Source organism: Lissotriton helveticus, chromosome 1_1, assembly GCF_964261635.1.
Source record: "Lissotriton helveticus chromosome 1_1, aLisHel1.1, whole genome shotgun sequence".
NCBI lineage: Eukaryota > Metazoa > Chordata > Amphibia > Caudata > Salamandridae > Lissotriton > Lissotriton helveticus.
Genome location: NC_136057.1, coordinates 1429042521 through 1429067578, shown reverse-complemented (window position 1 = coordinate 1429067578; position 25058 = coordinate 1429042521). Strand labels below are relative to the sequence as shown.

Sequence of the window (25058 nt, the reverse complement as noted above, 5' to 3'; positions counted from 1 at the left end):
CTCCCTAAAACCTCATTACCTAACACCTCTTCTATCTCTGTTCTCACAAGTTTTTCTTTTTCAACTGGACAACCATCTTTCACTTCATAAGCTCGACCACTGGTGTCAACTGCATGCACCAAATCATTATCCTGGAAATAACTCTCCTCATTAAAAAATGCCTCAGAGCTTGAACTATGCATCCATTCTCCAGAAAAAACTTCACAAAAATTACTACGATTAACTATTCTCTTCCATCTACTATTTCTTTTGAAATCATAAATTACCTTGTTTAGCTTCCTAATTCTATTGATTGTCAAAATAAATAACTTACGTTTAATTTCAAATGCCTGATCAATAACTTTCTCAACTATTTTTTTTCTCTTATAAAAAACCACTTTCTGCTGACCTTTCTTAATATTTTTTAACAAATTCCCAATTATCCTGTTGCGGAACATTCGTTTACGAATATCCCTAAACTGTTGTTTCCTTCTACTTTCATGCATAGAGTTATCTCTTACTCTAGCAGTAACATTTCTCATTGGCCTTTCCTTACCATTTGAATTCTTTCTCCTTTTCTGGACTGAAACATTTTCTGTAGTAATATTTTTTTTACTACACATATTTCTTATGACTGTTTTTCGACTCTTACCCGGTGCTTTCTTGGTGACTTGACAAATCTTTTTGTTAGAGGACTGCTGCATTATTCCATGGTCCTGCTGTCTTTGACGTTTTGCAGCCTTTCTTACTCTTTCTTTGCTAGGCATCCTAAAATCTTGAAATAATCTGCAGTTGAATCTGTGGTAAAATATAATAAAAAAATGTTATTAACCACTATTACCCAACAGTAAATTAATAACAGTCATCAAAAACTTAACACACTACTTAAGTATATAATATACTGAAGCCTATCTCCAATTTTTCACTGAACAGGACTCATCTCTTCTTAACCTTGGATAAACCTCACCTACTCTGTGTCCCCTGCACATAATTAAATGTAAAGGGGCAGATTTATATTAACTAGCACATCCCCAGGGATGCACCAGTTAACGTGCACCGCTGCTCTGCCACCCACGGTGTGCCGCATTTACAATCAGATAGGACAAAGCTACATCAAAACCCTGCGCCTGCTTGAAGCAGGCATAGATCTTGCGCAGGTAGGCTGAAAGCTAAAGCAACAACTAAGTGTCGTGTGCAGAAGTTACAAAAAAGGAAAAATGGCGTTTAAACCAGTAATGAGACCATGCTAACGTAATACAGAGTAAAAATATCCAGGATCTACATCAGTTTGGGGTTCACGAACCTGGCAGGTACAAGGCACTGAGGCTTTCCACCGTGCATGTCTCATCCCAAAACATATGTTGTTTGTGAATGAAACAATTTCCCAGACCAAATGCTTTGGATTGGCTACTTCTAAAAAATTAAACACCCCTACTATCCCGGAGTTAGAGGAATATGATGGTTGGAGTAATTTTACTCGTTGTCTATTAAAGATTTACAGGCCCTACTCCGTAATTCTTCCTTTAACATTTCCAGTATAAATCCAAAAGGTTGACTGCTTTGGCAACGTGCCTTATCCACGGTTTAATAACGCTGCCTTTTGCTTTATATAAGTTTTCAAATTGTATGAAATATATACCAATAGGTCGTTATTAACCTTTAGGTAGTGGTTTTCTTCATGAAGTCTGGTCGCTTCCATACACATACAGATTTTCAAAGATGATCAAGAACTTTATCTGAATGGAGAGGAATGCACTGAGACGCCAGATCATTCACTAATGTGTAGGCACATACAGTTACACGGTTCATGCAACAAACACCGACCAAATATGGCTTGCGTGTTGCAAGGCACACCAGTTCCTGCTATCATCCCCACGTTCAAGTTCTTGGAAAATGGTAGTTATTTGATGCTCAATAATGAAGATTGTTCTGGGTTAATTAAAAGTATTCATTTTATCGTAACAGTAAATGAACGGGTTATTTGCTGCAGAAATGTTCTATTTCCTCCCACACATGAACATAGGGAGTTTTCAATCTGGCCACAAATACCAACCTTGGCAGCACATTTCAACGGCATGGCAAGAATAAGAGCTATTTTGTCTCAGAGAGAGGTGGCCTTGAGTTCGGCCCGTGAAACTTTCGTGCTTCACACAGCGAACACCCGTACAGAGGTGCAGACCCTTTTAAATACAGATTCGCCTTTCCATTTCAGCAAGATGGTTCGGACTATCTCTAACGCGTCCTCCACAAAGGGCCTGACGCACTTTTTTAAAATTGTTACCAGTGGTCTCGTGACTTCATTTGAGAAAATCTTTGGAGTCATCCCTGCTTTCTTACATTCTATTTTTTCCACTCTGCTTCGTGGATTCCCATTTTTACTTGCATTACCAGCGGACGCTCTTGTGCTTTTTTACATTTTTAAATATGGATGTCCCTCCTGTGCAAGCTCCCGCCCTGCAGCTGCTGACACTGTTCCGCAATCGCATGCTAGAATATTATGGCACAATGCCGTTGGCGATATTAAGCACGGCATATGGATTATCTTTTCTATGCTGATGTGATTCCTTCAAATCTAAGACACTAAAGTATCGGCACGCCCTAAACCAACACAAAGAGACCTTCTTAGCAAATAATATATTATGTGTATTAGGGAGGGTGAGCTATAAGCAGCCGCGGGCCGTGGAGGGAGTTACGGTGGGGCAGGGATGCGGGGAGGGGGAGGGGCAGGGTGGAGCCCTCTCCACCCTGCCCCTCCCCCTCCCCGCCTCCCTGCCCACCGTAACTCCCTCCACGGCCCGCGGCTGCTTATAAGTGTTGCTAACTCTTATTCATTTACAGCATGTTAACATACTGTCACCATTCGCTTTTTATGTACTATTGACTATGCTGGTAATTTTGCTACTGATAATATGTGTACTTGTATAATCTAAGATACTACGCCTGAGAAGACGGCATTAGTAAATAAACATTTCAAATACACATGTGTTCTTCTTAACTCCATGTTCTCGTTTCTAAGAAATATATAACGACCGACTGTTCATGAGTTCCACGTATCCTGAGGTACTATAAGTTCATATTCTGGATTGTCTAAACATTGAGAGTTTGTTATATCCAATGTGACACTGTACCTAGCTTGCTAAGGGGTTTTGATTACTAAGGTGAGTTTTGGGACACCCTAATTCGCCGAGGTTCCAATCCTCTGTCCACAGTTCTGTGTCAGAACAGAAACCCTGCGACAGGGGCACCCCTCAACCTTACTGGAGCTTCATCACACTTGCGATACAACTCCAGCAATGCGCCAACTTTACGGCACAAATACGTCACGCATCTGTGCTGTTTTTGCCCCATGATGCGCCGCATTGTAAATGCAGCACACCATAGGTGACGGAACAGCGGCACAGAATGACTAACACATCCCTGGTGATGCGCCAGTCATCATAAATCTATCCCTATGCTTCTTATCTTGTTAGAGATAAACCGCCATATGTATCATCAAAGTTTTTTGCATTTCCTAAATAGCGAACTTTAAGGAATAAATAGCGATTCTTTACCATTCCTAGTTTGCGATGACCTATTTGCTAATTACAAATTACCCATTCATTTCCATGCAGCAGGAGGCCCATAGGAATGAAGGTGCAATTTGCGATTAGCAATTACCTCATCGCAAATTACGAATTTTTCCGACGGTGCAGGGGTGTCTCAAGAACACCCTGCTGCACCCCTGAAAAAGAAATTTGGGGTCATATGGCGCACATAAATTTTGAAAACATTCCTTTACCTCAAAAACGATTTTCAACTCATAATTTGAAAACACTGCACATGGGGAAATGACTTAAAATGTCCTTAAGACACATAAAAGCATTTTTTGATTGCCTTTGCAGCATGTTTCAGTCACCTTTAACATGCCTATGTAACGGAAACATTCAAAATCTAAATTTGCCATGCACAGGTGGGAGCATATTTACAAGCAATTTGCTCCACAGACAAACTTCTTACATTGAAATGGGAAAAATAACATCAGAGACTCTCAATTACCTTATAAAGAAGCAGACACCATTATGTCCTTCTCATCAATATTAAAACCATTGCTTTTTCTCAAAAACGATTTACAAGTCATAATTTGAAAACACTCCACAGCTCCTATGCACATAAAAGCCCTGTCAGTACTAATACTTCACATTTTCTCCAATTACAATTTCTCAAAGAAACAAAATCTATTTGTGAAACACTTGAGACAAAGCAACATTTGAAAAACACAACTTTCTTCATAATTTTCTCCTTAAAGCACACTATTTTCTATCTAAATTAAAGAAATCTTTTCTCACCTTAGCAAATACTTTGAGTTTCAAAACAGTCTCAGAAACACACCAATTTGTCTTCAGCAGAGCAAAAGGTATGCACTCCAGAGTCTGCAGCTATCAAAAGCACAGAAATGCTGTAATTCCTCACACATATCTCTCATGTCACCCAATCAAAACTCTTCCCTCACTTTTTTTCAAAGCAAAACCCTTCCCCCCTCTGCCCCCTCTCTGCTTTTTCTGCATAGCAACCACCTCTTGCAAGACCTCTCACACAACAATGTTGCAATTGAACTCTGAACTCTCAGTGCACCTGCATATCCAGAGCATTCTTTCATTTAATGATTTTTTCTTCGCCACTCAAAATACATCTTTCAACGAACTCATCCATGCACACTAACTTTCTGTTTTCAGCAATCAAAATCCACCAATCACTCTTACTGCTTCATTAACACAGAAACTCCTCAGTTTTTTTCATTTTACACTCTCATTTTTTCAACTGCCATTTCATTGCCACACTTCATCTGACTGCAGCAGAACCTTCTCTCACCATGTTTTCTGTCTGGATTGTTGGACATAGTTACATCTATTGGGCTCAAACGTACGCTGAAAACAGGAATTTACCTAACCTCAATTTACAAGATGTGGAAATTAAGTGGTTTGGCCACAGAGGATTAAAATGTCACCAATTGATACCATTGGTGAAAACCTTTATGCATTTGCCAAAACCTGACCTGTTAATTGTGCACTGTGGAGGTAATGATTTGGGCACTTTGACTGGGGTAGGTCTGGAAATGCTTTTAAAGGACACCTTTGAGCAATTGATGGCACTTTTTCCTCAGACTGCCTTGGTATATTCAAATATATGCCAAAGACAGAAATGGAGGTGGTTGAAGCAATTTTGTCCACAAATTGAGAAATCGAGGAAGCATGTAAACAAATCTGTTTCAGCTTACATGAGAGACCATGGAATGGGCTCCCTGTACAACAATAACTTGCGTTACTACATGCAAGATATCTACAGAGGAGATGGAGTTCACTTCTCAGATGAGGGCAACAGAGTTTTCACTCTGAATTTAAGAATGTGCATTGGTACCTACTTATAAGTACCTAAATGTACCATAAACCCAAAAGCTCTTCTCAGAGCTACCCTACATCTGATCACTCACAATTATTATTTTACTCTAACTTTTTTCACTAATTTTCAAGAAAGTACGCTCCCCAGAACGCTTCCCGGTTCGCGAACCGGGCGCACTCCACGCAAAAAAACTAAAAAAACGGTATATTTTTTTTTGCCCTGCGAGACCCTTTCAAAGCCTCCACATCAAACCTAGGGGGTCAGGGACGATCTACTATGCCCCCTTATGGTCATTTGCCCCTTCGCTTTGGCCTCCTCTTGTCTCTCGATCCTACCGAGAGACAAGATGGCGGCCGCTACGGACTGTTTGGAATGTTTACAGACGCCGAAAAACCAATCAGCTTCGCAAACCTCCGTAACGCGAAAAGTACGCGAAGCGGAGCGCTGTTACAGATATATATCTTTTTTTGAACGTTAATTTCTCAAAATCCACTGGAGCACATATATTGAGACCTAGCAAAGGCACATCGGGCTACCAGTCCCTACAATTTTGCCAAGTTTCGTGCAAATCCATTCAGCCGTTCGATTATTATTATTTTACTTTTTTTTTGCCCCGCGGGGCCCTTTTAAAACCTCCACATCAAACCTAGGGGGTCAGCGAGGATCTACTATTCCCCCTTATGGTCATTTGCCCCTCCGCTTTCGCCTCCTCTTGTCTCTCGATCCTACCGAGAGACAAGATGGCGGCCGCTACGGACTGTTTGGAATGTTGACAGACGCCGGAGAACCAATCAGCTTCGCTTCACAAAGCTCCGTTGCGCGAAAAGTACGCGTCCTGGGACGCTGCCCGGTCCGCTGTTACAGATATATATCTTTTTTTAAACGTTAATTTCTCAAAATCCACTGGAGCACATATATTGAGACCTACAAAAGGCACATCGGGCTACCAGTCCCTACAATTTTGCCAAGTTTCGTGCAAATCCATTCAGCCGTTCGGGCTAAAAGTGAGGCCAACCGCCCTATGGAAATTAACATGGGAAAAACGCGTTTTGGGACCCCCCTTTTTTCTCGGCCCCCCCTTGACGAACCCCCCCAAAATTTTCAGGGGCTGCTCAGAAACAAAATGTGCCATTTTCCTGAAAATTTCAGCCAATTCCGTCCACAAACGCCAAAGTTATTAGACATAGAATTTTCAAAAATCCCATAGAGAAAAAATCCTAACTATATATACCTACTGGCGACCGCCAGTAGGTAATATATATCTATATATATATTACCTACTGGTGGTCGCCAATAGGTAGTTATAGTTAGAATCTAGTTTCCATAGAAAAAGTATTTTGGGGATTTGCTAGTAACTTTGGCGTTGTTTGATGAATCTTTGCAAAATTCTCCAAAGAAAAAGTCTATCCAGGTCAGCTCCTATCCTGAAAGTTTGGGGGTGATTCGTCAAGTGGGGGCTGAGAAAAAAGGGGGGTCCCAAAAAGTGTTTTCTCCACGTTAATTTCCATAGGAAACTTTAGCCAGGCCTACAGCCCGAACTGCTGAACGGAATTACACCAAATTTTGCAAAAAGGTAGCGCTTGCTTCAGAAAACAACCTTTTTTTAAATGATGTAAATCCATTTAGTAGTTTTTTGAGAAATTCAAAAAATAAGAGTCAAAAAGGTAGTGCTTGGTTCAGAAAGTGACCTTTTTAAAAATGGTGTAAATCCGTGCAGTAGTTGCTGAGAAATGGAAAAAAATAAAAATATCGATATCTAGAAGCGTGGTGGATCCGCGCACCCTCTCGACCAGGAGCTTTATTCTAATTGGCTGTCAACACTCCAAAGCAGGAAGTGTTGGCAGCCATCTTGTGACTGTGTGGAATCGAGTCACAAGAAAAGAGAAAAACAAATGCGAAAAATAAGACAAGGAGGCAGGGTAGAAACACCCTGAACCCCTAGGCCTGCTCAGGGGGTCCCTAATAAACATTTAAATAAAAAAGAAAATAGGCGAAATTCGCACTGGGTGCGCGAATCCGGCCAAAATTCTTTATAAAAATGAAGCGTGAACTCCTGCGCCTCGTTGTATTGAAGCCTCCGGGTGGGCCAGTTCCCGGGGCACTGAAAAAATGTGTGGGGGGCCCCAATCCCCCCTGCAGCCCCGGGGAACACCACCACCCAGGGCTAATTTTTAAATATGTGGGGGGGCCTCCTAGGCTTATATTAAATATTTGCAAGGGGCACACGCCCCCCAGCTGCCCTGGAGACCACCACCCCGGGGCTTTTTTAATAAATAATTAAACCTGTGTGGGGGGCCCGGGTATAGCCACCTCCCCAGGGCACTAAGATGCAAATGTGGGGGTCTGTTATGGACCACCGAGCCCCGGGGACCACCACCCCCTGGGGCTTTACAAACATTGGGAGGGGGGCTGCATATCCCCCCTCCTGGAGCCCTTCATGGCCCTGGGGACCGCCCCCCCGCTGTGCGGCTCCCTTCCTGTCATAGCAAACTGTGGTTTGGATTTTGTAAGCAAGAGCAGGTTTCAAAATACATTGTTTTTCCACAAGGGGAGCTGCATGTCAGCAGCTCCCCTTGTGGAAAAGCAATGCCGGCTCCCACAGGAGGCAGGGAGCCGGCGGGACCGTGGGGGAATTGAGGCTCCCCCCACAGTACCATTTTGTTTATTTTATTTTTTAAAAAGCAGGCCCTGGGGGTGGGGTCCCCATGGCCCCAAAGCATTTAAAAGGATGGCGGCTACACAACCCACCTTGAGTAAAAAATAAATACATCAAAAATACGGCATCGCATCTAAGCCCCATCCACTTCCTGCAGCGCTCAGCAAACGTGCCCCCTGCCACGTTGTAAGTGGGGGAAATTAATTTCCCTTGAATACTGAGGGTCCCTGGGGGCCAACTAGCAAACCAGGTACGTCCAGTTTGCATTAGAGAGCTGCGTTGCGGTGTGGTGTTCAGAGGCCAGGCCCAATTTAACACCTATCTGCAATGCAGCTCTGTGGCGCTTACTGGATGTACCTGGTGTGCTAGCTGGCCCCCAGGGACCCTCAGGACTCAAGGGGTATTAATCCTCCATTTTACATCGCAACAGGGGGTTTCAATCACGTTATAGTTAGAAATTAGAATTTTAAAAACCTTAGAAATTCACTGAAAAAACATAGGTTTCAGGTACATTATAGTTAGTTGGACATTTCACTCGTACAAAACCATAGAAATACCCCTGTTATAGTTAGTTCAGCTAACTATAACTCGCGCCACCGCAATGCACTGAGATGACGTCACATATTACATCATTCATGACATGATCAGTGACATCACTGATGACATCATTGATGACATCTCAAATGACATCACTGACGGCCTCTTCCACTTGATAATACGATGCATCTCCTCATACCCTAATATAACCTTTGATACACACATTCTAAAATACAGACTACCATTTTTGAAACCATAGACACACCAATACCAGTTACTACATACCCACTCACAGATTCTTAAGTCTACCCACACATCCACTCATTCACCCATACAATCACTCATACATACAGTCACTCATCAATGCAACACTATCATATGCACTCCTACACCTTTGCAGACACTCACACACAGCCACTCATCCATGGAGTTACTCACACACCTAGTAAGTCATGCAGAGAATCAATCATACTCCCATTTCCTCACCTATAACAGTGGTGCAGGGAGGGGGCAGTGCCTGATGTGACAAATGTGCAAACATGACCTGTGGCACATTTTAATTCGGGGGGTTAAGTCAACTTGAATCCTGAGGGTTTATGGGGGCCAACTAGCCCACCAGGTATGTCCAGTAAGCACCACAGAGTTGCAATGCAGAGAGGTGTAAAAAGGGGCATGGCCTCGGACCACCTCTCTGCAATGTAGCTCTGTGGCATTTACTGGAGCTACCTGGTGGGCTAGTTGGCCCCAAGGGACCCTCAGGATTCAAGGAGAAATATTCCCCCAACTTAAAACCCGCCAGGGGGCGCATTTGCATGGGGGTGAAGGGAGGGGGGCGGGCCTGATGTGACATGTGTGTACTTATGCAATGCATCTGCCAAAACCCAAGCACTTATAAATTCACCATGCACTCTCCTTGCAGTACTCTAATCATCCAGTCACTACCCATTCACTCACGCAATGACCCATGCACTAACTCATGCACTGCTACAATACCCTGAACAGTACAAATGCAGTCCAGCCATCGCCCTGTCACTACCCATACACTAATCCATTAACCCAGCCAGCCCTATGTACTTATCCAATCACTGCACCAAAACCCAAGCACTTATAAATTCACCATGCACTCTCCTTGCAGTACTCTAATCTTCCAGTCAGAATCGATGTACTCATGGAATGACTCAGGCACTAACACATGCACTGCTACAATCCCCTGAGCACTACTGATGCAGTCCAGCCATCTCCTGGTCACTATCCATGCACTCCTCCAATCACCCAGCCAGTTCCATGTCCTTATCTAATCACTGCGCCAAAACACAAGCACTTATAAATTCACCATGCACTCTCCTTGCAGTACTCTAATAATCCAGTCAGTACCTATGTACTTATGCAATGACCCAGGCACTAACACATGCACTGCTACAATCCACTAGGCTCTACTGATGCAGTCTAGACATATCCTTGTCACTACCCATGCACTCCTTCAATCACCCAGCCATTTCCATGCCCTTATCTAATCACTGCACCAAAACAAATGCACTTATAAATTTACCATGCACTCTCATTGCAGTACTCTAATCGTCCAGTCACTACCCATGTACTCATGCAATGACCCAGGCACTAACACATGCACTGCTTCAATCCCCTGTACACAACCCATGCCGATGTCTAACCACCTACACAGTAGTGATTTACTCCTCCAGTTACCCAGGTTGTACCCATGCACTCCAGAAATGCCTCTAGTAGTAGTAAAAAGCTTTATTCGATTTTAGAACTGGATAAAATCATAAAAGCAATCAACATGTTATACAATTTCATCATACTTAACATAAAAACAAGCTAAAATTGATATTAAACAGTTGAGTTACGATTACCGAATAGAGTCTATTATAACTACAGATAGAAAAATAAAAAGTTTGGGTACAGCAGGTTAATTGTATATTTTCAACACCAGCAGCAATTAGACAGTTCAAAACTCCAAGGAAAAATATTATAATACAACATTAAGACTATGGTTGGTCATAAGTACATCGTATTTTAAAACAATTTTTGAGAAACATAGCAATACTTTTAGCATTCGATGCAGTTTCTAGATGTTGTAAAACCAGAAACGCGGGGCGGCATCTCCTTAGGCCTTGGGTCAGCAATATTGGCGGTAACCAGCGTTTGCGTGGTGAATCATAGAACTTACAGAACAGTACTACATGGATTTTAGATTGTTCCGAGATACCATCGCATGGACACCTGATAATTGAGGAAGACCAATCTTGTCTCCTCGGAAATGTAAGCAGGCGAAAAAAAGTATTAAATATAAACCGTGACAACATATATTTTTCATAGTTGGTCAAACAATACGTTAGATACGGTTGAATACCCTGGTTACACTGAATGCTTAACAAGTGTCGATTTGAAGCTTTGTTAGATTCTTGGGCTAAGCGTAGCTCTCTTAAATGTGACAGACATGTTATTTTCAGGGTCTTTCTTGTAATTTCAGATAAAAGTAAAGGTTCGTTAAAGTATATAGAAAGATTCAAATCCCTGAAGGTATCATGTACAAAAGACAGCCACGGAATGTTTGACCAGTTATCTAGGCCCAAACAGTCTAAAATTAAAGCACGAGTTAAGCAACACTGTTCTGTTGTCCAAATGCGGTGCCACAATAGTATTGGCTGAAGTTTTATATAATCAGCTATATAGTCCATTCCCAGTTCAATATGACAAGCGTATGTTGGAGTACGCTGTGAAACGGGCAGCAAATAACAGATCAAGGTATTCTCTACCCTCTGCAAAATATCGACCGGTACATAGCCCCATACCCCAGCGCCATAGACAGCTACGCTATGGCACTTTGCATAGTATATTTGTAAAAGTTATTTTGGGGGGGGGCTTCCCTAATTTGCGTGCAAACATAATTAGGGCGGATGTAGCTCTTAAAAATAGGAGATGCCTGCTAACGATTGCAGGTTTCCAAGATGAAGCACTATCAAATAAAATACCCAAGTAAGGGTATGTTTTAGTACACTCCAACCTAGATTCTTCAATAAATATCGATTTATTTTTGGTTATCTTTTTCCCAAAGTGCATGACAAAAGTTTTTTTAATATTAACCTTGAGGTCCAATGAGGCCATAAAGTTACAGTAGGAGTTTAACTGTTTCTGGAGTTGCACTGGAGTTCACGCCATAATCACCGCGTCATCCGCATAGAGTAACGCGGGAATAGGGCGACGAACAATGGCAGGTAGGTCCTGGCTCCCTTCTAACATGGCCTTCTCAAGCCCGTTTGTATAGAGGTTAAATAAGAAGGGAGCCAGTACACATCCCTGTCTAACCCCCTTTGTAACAGGGAAGTGGTGACTAAGCTCCCCATTCACTCCGAATCTGACCCTGGCCGTTGCTCCCTGGTACAGCTCGCGTAAAAAGCATATTATCGGGAGGTCAAGACCCAGTTCTATTAGGATTGACCACAGCTTTGAATGTGAAACACAGTCAAAGGCTGCGGTCAAATCCACATAGACCAGGTGAAGATTGCCTTTCTTGGCCTGAACATACATCCCCGTTAGGAGAGAGAGATTCAAAGCCTGCTCCACTGTGCCCAGTCCCTCCCGGAAACCATATTGCAGATCGGTCAGAATGTGATTATCCCCTGACCAGATCCGAAGTCTGTCGAGTATCAACTGACCTGCAACTTTACCAAAGGAGTCCAGGAGGGAGATGGGCCTATAGCAAGCCGGGTTATTACGATCGCCCTTCTTAAAAATTGGGGAGCAGGATAGAAGTTGACCAAGATTTTACGAGACCCCTTTTTAAGGCTGCTTCAAGTACTCTGGTTAATACCGGAGCCCAGAGTTCCTGGGTATGGGTGTAAATATCTAGCGGTACGCCGTCCGGCCCCGGGGCTTTACCAGATTTCGAGGATGTCAAGGCCTCAATTACTTCCTCAAGGCTAAAGGTTAAATCGATAGGATATGGAGAGGTATTTGTACTTGGAGTTGATTCACCAACGACTACTGAAAATATTTTTGAGAAATGTGATACCCATCCGTCTGCGTTGATTGCTACCTCTAGACTTGGTCCAGTGTTCCCATCCTTCAGGAAGGGTGAGTTAACCACTCTCCAGAACATTTTACCATCCTTTCTATTACAGCTCTCGTGGAGCTTTTCCCATAAATCTTTTTTCCTTTCCTTTCGACATTCTTTTTTCGCCAGGTTATAAATCCGTCTCAGCTTCCTGATTTCTTGCTGATCCCTCTCGGTTTTGTGCAGTTCCCCCTTTAATTTAGAAAGGGCTCTGCGACATTCCGAGTTGAACCACCTATTATCTTGAGGACCAGTCTGCTTTTGTTTGCGGAGCAGCTCCTTACTAATTACTTTAGTAATATTGATAAAATTAGTTAGAATGTCATCAACGGTGGAGTGCAGGTTTAGACATGTTTCCAGCATGGGAAGTGATTTGAGAACGACATTTGATGTAATGACATCAGGTTCTACTCTAGCCCACTTTACCGAGTAACCATTGATTTTATCTAAAGACAGGGCTTTTTGGGTTAGCAGTCCTGGGTTACCTGTAAGATCGCGCCCTGTGGGAACTGAAATGGTAACACAGTTAGAAAAATGATCACTACTAATGTCGTTACCCATATTAAATGTAATCACTTCCGCCTTCATGTGTAGGGATATCAAAATAAAATTAATTGTAGTATTACAACCCCTACCATGAAAGGTGGGGGAAAAATCAATTGGGGGTTCAGCAAGTTCGTTCGCAAACCCCAGTCCTAGGGTAAAAAGTTTTTCACTTAAAATATTCCCATCACTGGAGTGTGCGAAATGCGTTATGGGAGCCCCCTCCTCATCTACAACTCCACGGTTTGAGTTGGAATAATCATTACACAAAGCAATATTGAAATCGCCACCCCAAATTAATTTAAAAGACTGGGCGGGACATTTAATCCGTTGCTCATTTAAGACCGAAGATATCCTATTTAGGACTTTCTCAAAGTCAGGAGGTGAAAGATTGTTATAAAAGTTTAACAAGAAATATGTATCCCCTCGATTTACTGAGAATTTAATTAGCTGATAATTGTCATCGGTAGAAATTTCTACCATTTTTTCAAATGTAAGGATATTGGATACATAAATTGCTAAACCTCCCTTGGGTCTACCGGCAGGTGAAGGATGTGCGCTTGACTGAAACAATCTATAGCCCTGAAGGTGAATTGCAGTAACTGACCAGGTTTCCTGGCAGCATACTATGTTATGTTGACTGATTGTTTCTAGCCAGTTCGGTTGGTCAACTTTAGTGCGGAGACCCGCAATATTCCAAAAAAGGATAGAAAGAGTCAAGGTAGTAGTTAGGGTTGACGTTAACATATTGTGTCCCTGTAATAATAGGGAGTCATCCTGTATTGAAATCCTTGAACATTCTATGGGAGCAATAATATCTATATCGTTCATTGGACTAACGCCAGTAAGAGAAAAACTACCACTGCGGTCGGCCGATTGGCATACCTTTTGAGGTGTTCTTAGGTTAACTGGCAAGGGCAAAACAGAATTATCCTCAAGATTTAGAGTAAGTTGAACGGCTGACGCGGACCCACCCGCGCCGCTGCTGTGCTTCCTGTTTCCTCCCTTTGGATACGCCCATGCCTGCCGCAGCGCTGCTGCTGCCAATGCCGCTCCCGCCTACCGCTCTTGCTGCTCTTGCCGCTCTCGCCGCTCTGGACCTGCTGCTTGTACCCGCTAGCTAGCTGCCCTGCTAGCTGGCTGCCTATCACCGAGCGGAGCCGACGGGGGGTCCGGCACTTCGAGCTGCCGGGCTGCTGGGCTGATGTTGTGCGGCGCTGACTATCCTCATTTTTTGGGGAGGTGCTTGGTCTTCCGCCGCTCTCACTGAGACTGCAGGGGGGCCGCTGGTCTCCGGGCTCCGGGCTGGAATTGAAATCCGGGCCGGAATCCACGGAGAGAGAGTGCACGGACCAGGACTTCCAAGGGACATGAGAGGGAAGAGCTCCACCTGCTGGGCTGCAGCGCAGCGACAGGAGTAGCGCTGATTTTTTGCCTTATCAGTTGGAGGGGTGCTTGATTCTCCCCTGTTCTCTCTGCTCCTCCGGGCTGGAATTTATGGAGGGTGAAGCATTTGGCAGCATTTGGAAGCGAGCCAGAGCAACAAGAGAACACTAGGGTCCTGCAAGCGAAGGTGAGGCACCGGTGTCGGGGGAGATTGCTGGTTTGACCTGTTCTACGAGGTAAGGCGCGCTGGACTCTCCTCAGCTCGCACTCGCTTGTTTGTACCCCACCCCCCTGCAATCTTTTCATCAACCTCCGCACAGCTGTCTTCTGAACTTTTGGCGGCCCAGGGAGAGCAAAGGAGCCCTTCTGTACCATTTAAACTCCGCTACGCAATTACATCTGCTTGAGGGGAGCTAATCCTCACAACCTCCTCACTGCCAACGAGTTCCCCGTTTAAATGTTCTAATTCCCCTGAGCATACGTTGTGATACGTTTGCGATCTGTGTCCTACGAATCCTGATGGCGGCAAGAGCAAGGGGCAAACAGCTCAAGCAAGAGCTGGGAAAGGAAGTGAAGCTCCCCACTCCGATTAGCTCTCCAGCAACTAAGAGGGGGGAGAGAAAAAGTAGAAGGAAAAAGCAACAACAAGAAGCTCTAAAACAGAAAGTAATGGAGCTTAATGATCAAAATATAAAAAACAAGTACAATGTATTAAGGAAGCACATGGAAGAAGATAATGATATCAACGAGGACAATGGACTTGAAGAGGGTGTAGAAGATGAAGAGGCAGAGAGCCTGACTCTATCGGAGCTGTCAGCAGAACTAAGCTTGCACGCTGCCGGTGACAGGGGGGATAAGGGGGAGGAAAAGGAGAGAGATAAAGGTAAAAAAACGGACCAGGGGGGGTCCAACGTAAGGGCGGATGGAACCAAAAACAGGACATTGGATATTCATTTTTCACGAACTCCGGGTGGCGGAGATGGGGAGAAAGACTGCTCCTTAGCCGAGCGTAGGGCAGAGCGACGACGCTCCATTGAAATCCTAAAAAACAGGCCCCTGACTGAAACTCCTTGCTTCCAAGTGGGTGAGCCTCTCAGCTTCTATGCGGCCCAACCGGTTAAGGCCGTTAATACGTCCCCTTCTTCATGTCCTGTGAGTCGATCTACCCCCAAACAATACCCTCTCTTCTAAAAAACCCTTCTTCAGCAGGGCCAGCAGGGTCATCTTTCAAGTACTCCTTCACGAGGGGAGAGAGGGGAGAGAGATCAAGGGGGTACAAGAGTCACTATAGAACGGGTATCGACCAACACTGTAGAGGGAGCAGGCAGCCCCATAATGCAAAAATCGCCACAGAAGTCTCCGGTGCCTAACATCGCAGGGGCGACAAGGCTGGAAGGAGTAGCAGCGCTGCCTATGCCTATGCCTATACCAACGGTCTCCGCCTCGGAGGTGGTTCCCCCCCTGTCGTTTTCCACAAGTACAGCCTCCAGTCTATCCCCCGGCAATAAGCAAACTACGACAGCTCCGAATCAAGCCCTAAGCTCAGAGAAGTCTTTGACCTCCCAGGATGTCTTGCCCGTTCTCCCGAACGCTTCAAAAGTAAATAAGATGGAAGATATCTTAATTACGATTCTCCAGGAACTAAGAGACTTCAAGCTATCCCAGGCCCAGGAAATCTCTCTTCTACACAGCAGGCTCACGAAGATGGAAGAGTGCCTTGGAAATATTCCTCTAAGGGTCTCTGAAGCCGAAGTTCGAATTTCATCTCTAGAAGACTCTCTGTCTACAATCCAGAAAAATCTTACGGAGGCCAACAGAGAGAAAACCCATCTAGAGGAAAAACTCCAGGACCTGGAGAATTACGATAGGAGATCGAATCTACGACTAGTAGGCATACCAGAGGGCCTTGAAGACAAGGACGTAGTTAGCTGGTCAAATTCATTATTAAAAAAAGCGATCCCTGAGCTACAAGGTGATTTGACTATAACAAGAGCTCACAGAGTCCCTGCACACAAACCCAGTAACTTAAAATTCCCCGTACTATCCTTCTCAACTTTGCAGACTTTAGGGTAAAAGAAAAAATCCTAAATACCGCATTTTCTAAAAGAACTTTTAATGCAGAGGGGGTGAATAATTTCAGGATCTTTGGTGATATGTCGGTTGCATCTGCCCACAGACGCAGAGACTTTGTGAAGCTCATTGACCCCTTTAAGAGCAAAGGAGCCCAGGCTATGATAGTGCAGCAATCAAAACTCAAAGTTTTGGTTAAAGGAAAATTCTTTATATTCACGGCCCTACGTGAAGCCCAGATACTACTTGACGGCCTTGAGGGTTAATAAACCAAGCAGACGTATTCTGCTGAATCTATTACTAGTCACGAATGTACGGCGGTCACTCGTTGGAAACAGGAAGCACACAAGGATGCAAAGAGATGGCATCCAAAAGGAAGAGACAACAGAGCAGGACAGAAGTGGGACTCTGGGGTCTCCGTCCACTCAGGGGGGGAGGGAAGGGGGGTGAAGGGGGGTGTCGCATGGGGGAAAAAATAGAGAGTTCAAATACAATATATCTTTCCACATTTTTATGTTTACGGTACGAAGATTATTCAGCACATGTCACTTTGGCTATAATTGACAAGATCCTACAAACATAGGTACATATTTTTCATTCTGGGAGGAGTCTCAAAACTTATTGCATATTTATTTATTTATTCCATTTACCTGCACTTTAGCTAGGGGCTATGCCGAATGGCTTGTATATCTAAATGTTCAAAACCAAGCTGCTATCTCTTCTATCTCCATGTCCTGCACACTTTACATTATTGCTGCTCGCTTGCATATTTTGCACATTGAATTCCAGATTTTTCATGGTTCCTCCCACGAATATCTGTTATTTTTGTTCTTCATTGTTATATATTAGTATCATTTATCAGTTATTTATGCTGTCGCTGATGTTTGCATATTGGTTAATTCTGCACTCTTGCACTTTATTTGAGGGCTACGATGGGTCCCCTCAGATAAGCACTTTATACTATTGCTGCTCGTTTGCATATTTGCACACTGAATTTCAGATTTTTCATGATCTTTCCCATGACTACCTGTTACTTTTGTTCTTTATTTTTATATATTAGTACTACTTATCAGTTTTTCATGCTCTCGCTGATGTTTGCATATTTTCTAATTTTGCACCTGTGCACTTTATTTGAGGGCTATGATCAATATTTAGAACATCAATGACATGGTGAAATTCATTTCATTAAATGTTAACGGGTTGAACAACGCCCGCAAGAGGAACGCTATTGAAAGCTGGTTAAAAAATCTACTACCTGATGTCATCTATTTGCAGGAAACCCATCACAAAAATCAGGCAGAGTCAGCTAAACTCTTCAAAAATTGGACGGGCCATAACATATCTGCTCCGGCAGGGCTGGCCCAGAGAGGAGTTTCTATTCTAATAGGAAGACATGTAGGTTTTTATCTAGAAGGGTCGTCCATAGATCCTAGAGGCAGATGGGCTGTCGTACATGGAAAATTAAATAATGTCAACATTATCCTTGCCACAATCTACGCACCTATTCTGGACGACCCGCAACCTATTTTACAGGTTAAGCAGGCTTTAACCGGCCTCTCTGGACCAATAATTTGGGGGGGTGATTTTAACCTTTTACAAAACCCTCGATTGGACTCTTCTAAGAAAGACCGTCGACAGAATAAATCCCAAGTCTCATTAGCTGTTCAAAGTTGCAAGATAGATCTTGACGTCATTGATCTTTGGCGCAATTTGAATCCCACCAAGCGCGAGTACACATGCCACTCAGTAAAATATAATTCTGCGTCAAGGCTGGATTTTTTCTTGTCCTCCCACTACCTAGAATTATATAATTACGATTTCCTACCCAATGCCTTTTCGGATCACGCGGCTCTTTGTATGGAGGTCAAACTGGGGAATCATGAAGCAAGACCTTTAAATAGATGGTTTTTTAACAAACTCAACCTCCTTGACCAACATTGGTGCTCTGACATTAATGATCAGGTCGAGCTATTTTTTTTAGAGAATAGAGGGACAGCTCCTTTAAACATTATCTGGGATGCATTTAAAGCTACTATACGTGGAATAATCACATCTAAAGAGATCCCCAAGACTAAGGCAAAACGGGAGGAGAAAATCAAACTCCAAACCGAACTGTCCCAGGCTTCCCAAGATCATTATAGGGCTGGATCCCAGATTTCCAGCCACAATCTGCTCGAGGCGAAGCGCAAGATGAAGGAATTTTATTATGATCTAGGTGAGACAAATAGTAATTTTCAGGCACAAAAAATTTATGAGGAGAGTGAGTACACAGGAAAGCTTCTGGCCTGGCAATCTAAAGAAAAGCAGGCACGCAACAGAATAGATCAGTTAACTGACTCCATCACTAAAAATCAAGCTAAGACCACCACTGCCATTGGCGAGCTGTTTTTAAAACATTACGAGGGGATATATCAAGCTTCTGCGGGGACCTCACTTGAATCTATCACAGATTTTCTTCAGCCTCTGGAAATACCTAAAATGGATGCTGAGGGCAAGATCTACCTCACACAGGATTTCACAGCATTAGAACTAGATGAAGTGATAGAGTCCTTCCCCAATGGCAAAGCCAATGGAGAGGATGGTCTTCCCATTGAATTCTTTAAAACATTTAAGGGAATATTGCGTAAAGAATTCTTGGAAGTAATTAATAGTTTGCTTCATGGAGGTCCTCCACCAGACTCTTTTCATACAGCGGTGGTGGTTAGTATTTTAAAAAAGGGAAAGGACAAGGAAAATATAAATTCTTACCGACCGATTAGCCTCCTGAACACAGATTATAAAATTTTAACTAAACTTTTAGCAAACCGATTAAATAAACTAGTAGGATCACTAATAGCTTCTGATCAGTGCGGCTTTATTGCAGGCAGGCATCTCCATTCCAATACTACATTTCTTCTGGAGGCCATAGACTATTTTAAAACTAACAAGGTTAAGGCTCAAATTTGGTTTTTAGATGCGGAGAAAGCCTTCGATCTAGTCTCCTGGGATTGCCTGTTTGCAGTTTTACATAGTTTTAATTTCCCGAATGCTTTTATCTCTCTTTTACGACACTTATACACAAAGTCTAGGGCACAAATTATCATCAATAATACCAACATTGGGTCCTGTGAGGTCACTAGAGGCACACGACAAGGCTGCCCCCTATCCCCAATTTTATTTGCACTTTTTATAGAACCTCTAGCGATCGCTATTAGGAATATCAAAGCTGCCACAGGCCCAATTTCAGGAATGACAAATATAAAACTATATGCGGATGATATTGCCCTTTTTTTAGACTCTAAACCCTCAAGTCAATTGAAGATTTTAAAAATCTTCTCGGACTTCCAAAAGCTAGGGGGTTATAAAATTAATGTAAACAAAACAGAAATTATTCTACTTAACTGCACTACAGACACTTTAGTTCCTGAATTCAGACAGATATACAACACGGATCCAAAGAGATATCTTGGTATATTTATATCGGATAGCCTAGACGATCTTTATTCCTTAAATTTTCTACCTCTTTTAAAAAAGGTGGGTTCACTTTTAGATCGGTGGAATCTATTACCCCTGTCTCTCATAGGGCGGGCATCGCTAATTCGAATGTCGGTATTACCTCTTTTTAATTTCCTTTTTAGTGCGATTCCCTGCGCAATCCAGGCCTCATATTTTAAAAAAAATAGAAGCTCTGTTTTCCTCTTTCTTATGGGCAAAAAAATCCCCTAGACTTGCACTGAGCACTTTATATGTATCCTCCACACAAGGAGGGTTATCCCTTCCAAATATTAAAGAATATTATTTTGCGTCTTTTGCACATTACAGTCATAGGTTTTTTTTTTCCTTGGATTGCCATGAGACAGACAATTTTTTTATGAAAAGGATGCTGCTAGAATTGAAAATTTTTGATCCGGTAAGAACCACGAAAGACCCCAAAAAAGTACGATATAAAACTTTGCAGTGGACGTTCAAGGTAAAAACTCAGTTTTTAAAATTTTATGATTTACCCAAAGTAAGTAATAAGACGAACTTAATGAATTTCAGCCTGGGAGAAGCAGGTTGTATGGACAAAAATATATTAACTCTCTGGAAGCAAAATGGCTTTGAAAAAATTTAAGACTTTCTATTGGGAAATAGGTGGAAATCTTGGGATGAAATTCACAGCCAGTTAATCCACTCACACACAATTCTGAATTGGTCATTTATCACGCTATGTCCAAAACTTAGGGAACTTAATATAGGAAATTTATCCCACAAAGAAAATATCTCCACTACTTTTAATAACATAACACAAAAGAAAATGTGTATTTGGATTAAAATATTAATAGAAAGTAAGGAACTGGACTTCTACAGCAAGATAATCGAACGTTGGAAAAAAAGGGAAGATATAATAATTAATCAACAGGTTTGGGACAAAATAAACAAATTTAATAAAACCATCTTTCGAGGAGCAAACTTTAAACGTATGCAATTCTACAATAAATGGCTAATATATAGAACCCCCTCCTTTCTACATGATATCTTCCCCCTCGTAGCCGACAAATGCTTCCGATGTGAAGAAAAAGGCACTTGGAAACACATTATTTGGGAGTGCCCAAAAATCCAGGTTTTATGGAAGGAAATAGAAAAATATCTTTCAATTGTCCTTAAAACAAACATCATATTTAACGACCTAATTCCCCTCATAGGCTGCTCTCCTTTCCACACCCAATATGATGAGCCCCTTTTTATAGCTTCTCTAATAGCTAAATATCTTATATTACAGTCCTGGAGAACAGATTCCGTCCCATCCTTCCAGGCATGGAAGGTAAAACTACAGCGAATCCAGGGTAGGGAGAAAAAATATGCCCTTAGGTCAGGGGCTCTCAAAAAATATGATAAATATTGGAGTGTGTTCGATGTTTAGTTTTTTCCTGTTATTACTTAACCTTATTTATGCTCTATCGAAAATATTTATTAGTCTAGTTTGATGGTTCTATCTCCGCACACTGCACTTTTGAACTTAGCTTTGGAATATTAAATGTGAAAACATGAAAACATGAGAACATTTACTGCATATGTATGTTATGTATTCTTTCAATTCTAACCAAAATCTTTTGGCTATTTGAACCAGTTTATTAATTGTCTGCTCTTACACAAATGTGCACTTTATAACTTAAAAGGTTAAAATGACAATTTGTATGAATGTTTTTCAGCTTTTTTCCTCCGCGTACTGTGTTAATTGGATTTCTATTGTATTGTATTGCTATAATTGAACTCTCAATAAAAAAATTTAAAAAAAAGATTTAGAGTAAGTAGTGGTCATTCGATGTCATCTAAACCTGACAGAATGTTGAAGCGATTTTCTTGTGGGAATAAAAAAAGGTCTAGGTATCGGGTGGTAATTAAAACTGCCCACCTGAGTAGAGGAATTTCTCCATGGTAAGGAATAATAATTATTACCTGGAGGGTCAATATAATTATTCTGATAATTGGGTACATTTCTATATTGTTCTACTTGCTGCATTGGTTGAAACCTGGTGGGAGCATCCTGACGTTGAAATAGAGGCCTGGAATAGTTTATTCGTGACTCCGGATAAGGCCCAGGGTAGTTATACTCACGATATAATAGAGGTGTGATAATATCATCGTGATAATAATCCTGAGGCCTGGAATTTGGATAAGTTATCTTATTTCTGGGATAAAAATAAGTCAGGTTGCGAGGGATAATCAGGTTACTGTCAGTGGGGGAAGTCCAATCTAAGATGTAACTCACTGCCTTCGTGTCTCTAAAGTTTATTACAATGACGTCCCCCGTAATATTCTTTTTGCTAGGCCCTAACCAAGGAAGGCGTCTAACGTGGAGAATCTCACCATTCACATTAGGGGGAAGAGGACGATTTTTCTTAAGCCAAAATATAACTTTATTTTTTAATTGAGTTTGATTTTCATTTATACTAGCATTTCCTTCCTCCAGTTCCGGCACTCCGGTGAGCACCACCTCTAGTGGGACTGCTTCTGGAGGTAATTCCACGTTTGGCCTGTTAGAAGCAGTAGGCTTCGCAGGGGTATCCTTACTAGAGGATTTGGATGGATTGCCCAAAATGTTTGTCTTTAGGACCTCCTGTGCCAACTTATCACTATTTTTTCCCTTTGGTCTCACAGCTTTGGGAAGTGGTGATTTTAAATTTTGGGAGATTGTCTGATTGGTAGTTTTATTCGCCTTTTGATCGGGAATATTTGGGGGCAATGTGATAGTTTTAGTTAATGATGGAGGAACTAGAACAGTCCTAGTTCCTTCTTTAAGTTCTTTAATTGTTTGTTCTAGTTTTCCCAGTTGTTGCCCTATTAGTAGTAATCTCTCTACCAAAGGTAATGTGAGAGACCTTACTAATTTCTTGATACTTTTCAACAAGGCGGTATAAGTTGTATCCAGTAAAACTGAGGGGGATTTTATAGGTGATATAGAAGTATTTGGAATAACTAACACAGGGGTCGTAGTATTACCACGATCTACTTGGCTAATTTTATTCTTCTGGACTAAATTAACCCCTCTTTTCCTTCTTTTCGGGGGAGAACCATACGAACATGCCTTTTTTTATGGGGATTTATTAGGTTTTTTAATAGGCTCAACCACTGGTGATGATGAGACTACCAATGCTTCCGCCTCTGGTGACTTAATACCTGAGACTACAGAGAGATTTATAGGCAAGTCATTAGTAGTATCGGGATGAGGAGAAGTAATATCTTGTATCAATAAAGAAATACTATCTTCAGGAGGGTCTTCTGCTTCATTACTATCGCTGTTAGTACTAGGGAGGGGAGACGAGGCAAGCTGGGACGGGCCCAACGAGGAGCGTTTGTTCTTGATTAGCTCTATCGAGCGACGTCGCTCAGCCCGTCGTTCTGCAAGGGCTCTATCCCTGTCTGTTCTTCCTATGGCCCTAATAAAATAATTATCTAGAGTCCCTTGCTTAACCCCCCCGCCTGCTGGGGACGTTGTAATTGGGACTGGTGAGGACATTATGTCGACTTAGGGCTATATGTTAAAGTTACTCAATAGCAAGTATCTGAATAGAGTCCTAACAGAAAATACACAATCCACCATGATCAGATGTTAAATAATATCTTATCTAGATCTTAATATAAACATCGGACAGATTACAGGTGACAACACAGACCGCAGGCCCTTCCTACCTCCCCTGGGATTAGACAGCTCAGAGGGGGGCCCGGGACAGGCTCTTCCGGCCTCAGAGGGCCTAAGAGGGCCCGCCCTTTGCCCGGGCTTAGCCCGGCGCGGTCCCGGGACAGCGGGGGGCGTGAGCCCCCATGATTAATTTATAAAATCCCTAGAGGGTGGCAGACCCTGGGGTTTGGAGGGACCTTGAAGGCTCCCCCACACATTAATAAAGAAGCCCCGGGGTTGGCGGTCCCCGGGGCTGCGGGAGGGCCGAGTGCCCTCCTGCACAGAATCTCAACCAAGCCCCGGGGGTGGCAGTCCCCAGGGCTGCGGGGGCCCACACAGGTCCCCGCATATATTTATTATTGATGCCTCCGGGACCTGGCCCACCCGGGTGCCTCATTTATATGAAGCCCGCGATTCAAATTTTTTTTCGTCCGAATTTGCACACCCAGCGTGAATTTGACTGATTTTTAAAAGAATATATGCATTTTTGGCCCAGGGGGTCCTTGTGGGACCCCCTGAGTAGGCCTAGGGGGTTAGGGGGTTTCTACCCTACCCCCTTTTATTTTTTTTCACCATTCTTTTACTGTTTTCTTGTGACTCGGTTCTACTGAGTCGCAAGATGGCTGCCAACACTTCCTGGTTTGGAGTGTTGACAGCCAATTGGAATAGAACTCATGGTTGGGAGGTTGCGCTGATCCACCGCGCCTCTAGATATTGATATTTTTATAATTTCTCAGCAACTACTGAACTGATATACACCATATTTAAAAAAGGTCACTTTCTTAACCAAGCACAACCTTTTTGGCAAACTTGGTGTAATTCCATTCAGCAGTTTGGGCTGTAGCCTTGCCTAAAGTTTCCTATGGGAAATGGATTTTTTGACTCTTATTTTTTGAATTTCTCAAAAAATACTGAATGGATTTACATCATTTAAAAATAGGTTGTTTTCTGAAGCAAGCGCTACCTTTTTGCAAAATTTGGTGTAATTCCGTTCAACAGTTCGGGCTGTAGGCCTGGCTAAAGTTTCCTATGGAAATTAACGTGGAGAAAACACTTTTTGGGACCCTCCTTTTTTCTCAGCCCCCACTTGATGAATCACCACCAAACTTTCAGGATAGGAGCTGACCTGGATAGACTTTTTCTTTTTAAGAATTTCACGAAGATTCATCAAAGTGAAATTATGCTAAAGTTATCAACAAATCAAAAAATGCTTTTCCTATGGAAACTATGTTCTAACTATGGTAGGTAATATACACACACATATATATATATATATATATATATATATATATATA

The 25058-nt window shown here is 42.5% G+C and overlaps 1 protein-coding gene across 1 annotated transcript in view; it reads left to right on the top strand.

The window, feature by feature from the left end:
• The window catches only part of LOC144764166 (A.superbus venom factor 1-like), a 1132054-nt gene that overhangs the window by 762499 nt on the left and 344497 nt on the right, over positions 1 to 25058 (top strand). The window contains exons 31-32 of the mRNA XM_078650288.1: positions 15029 to 15435; positions 18604 to 19322. Of these exons, the coding sequence (XP_078506414.1) occupies positions 15029 to 15435; positions 18604 to 19322 (1126 nt within the window). The remainder of the gene's footprint in view (positions 1 to 15028; positions 15436 to 18603; positions 19323 to 25058) is intronic.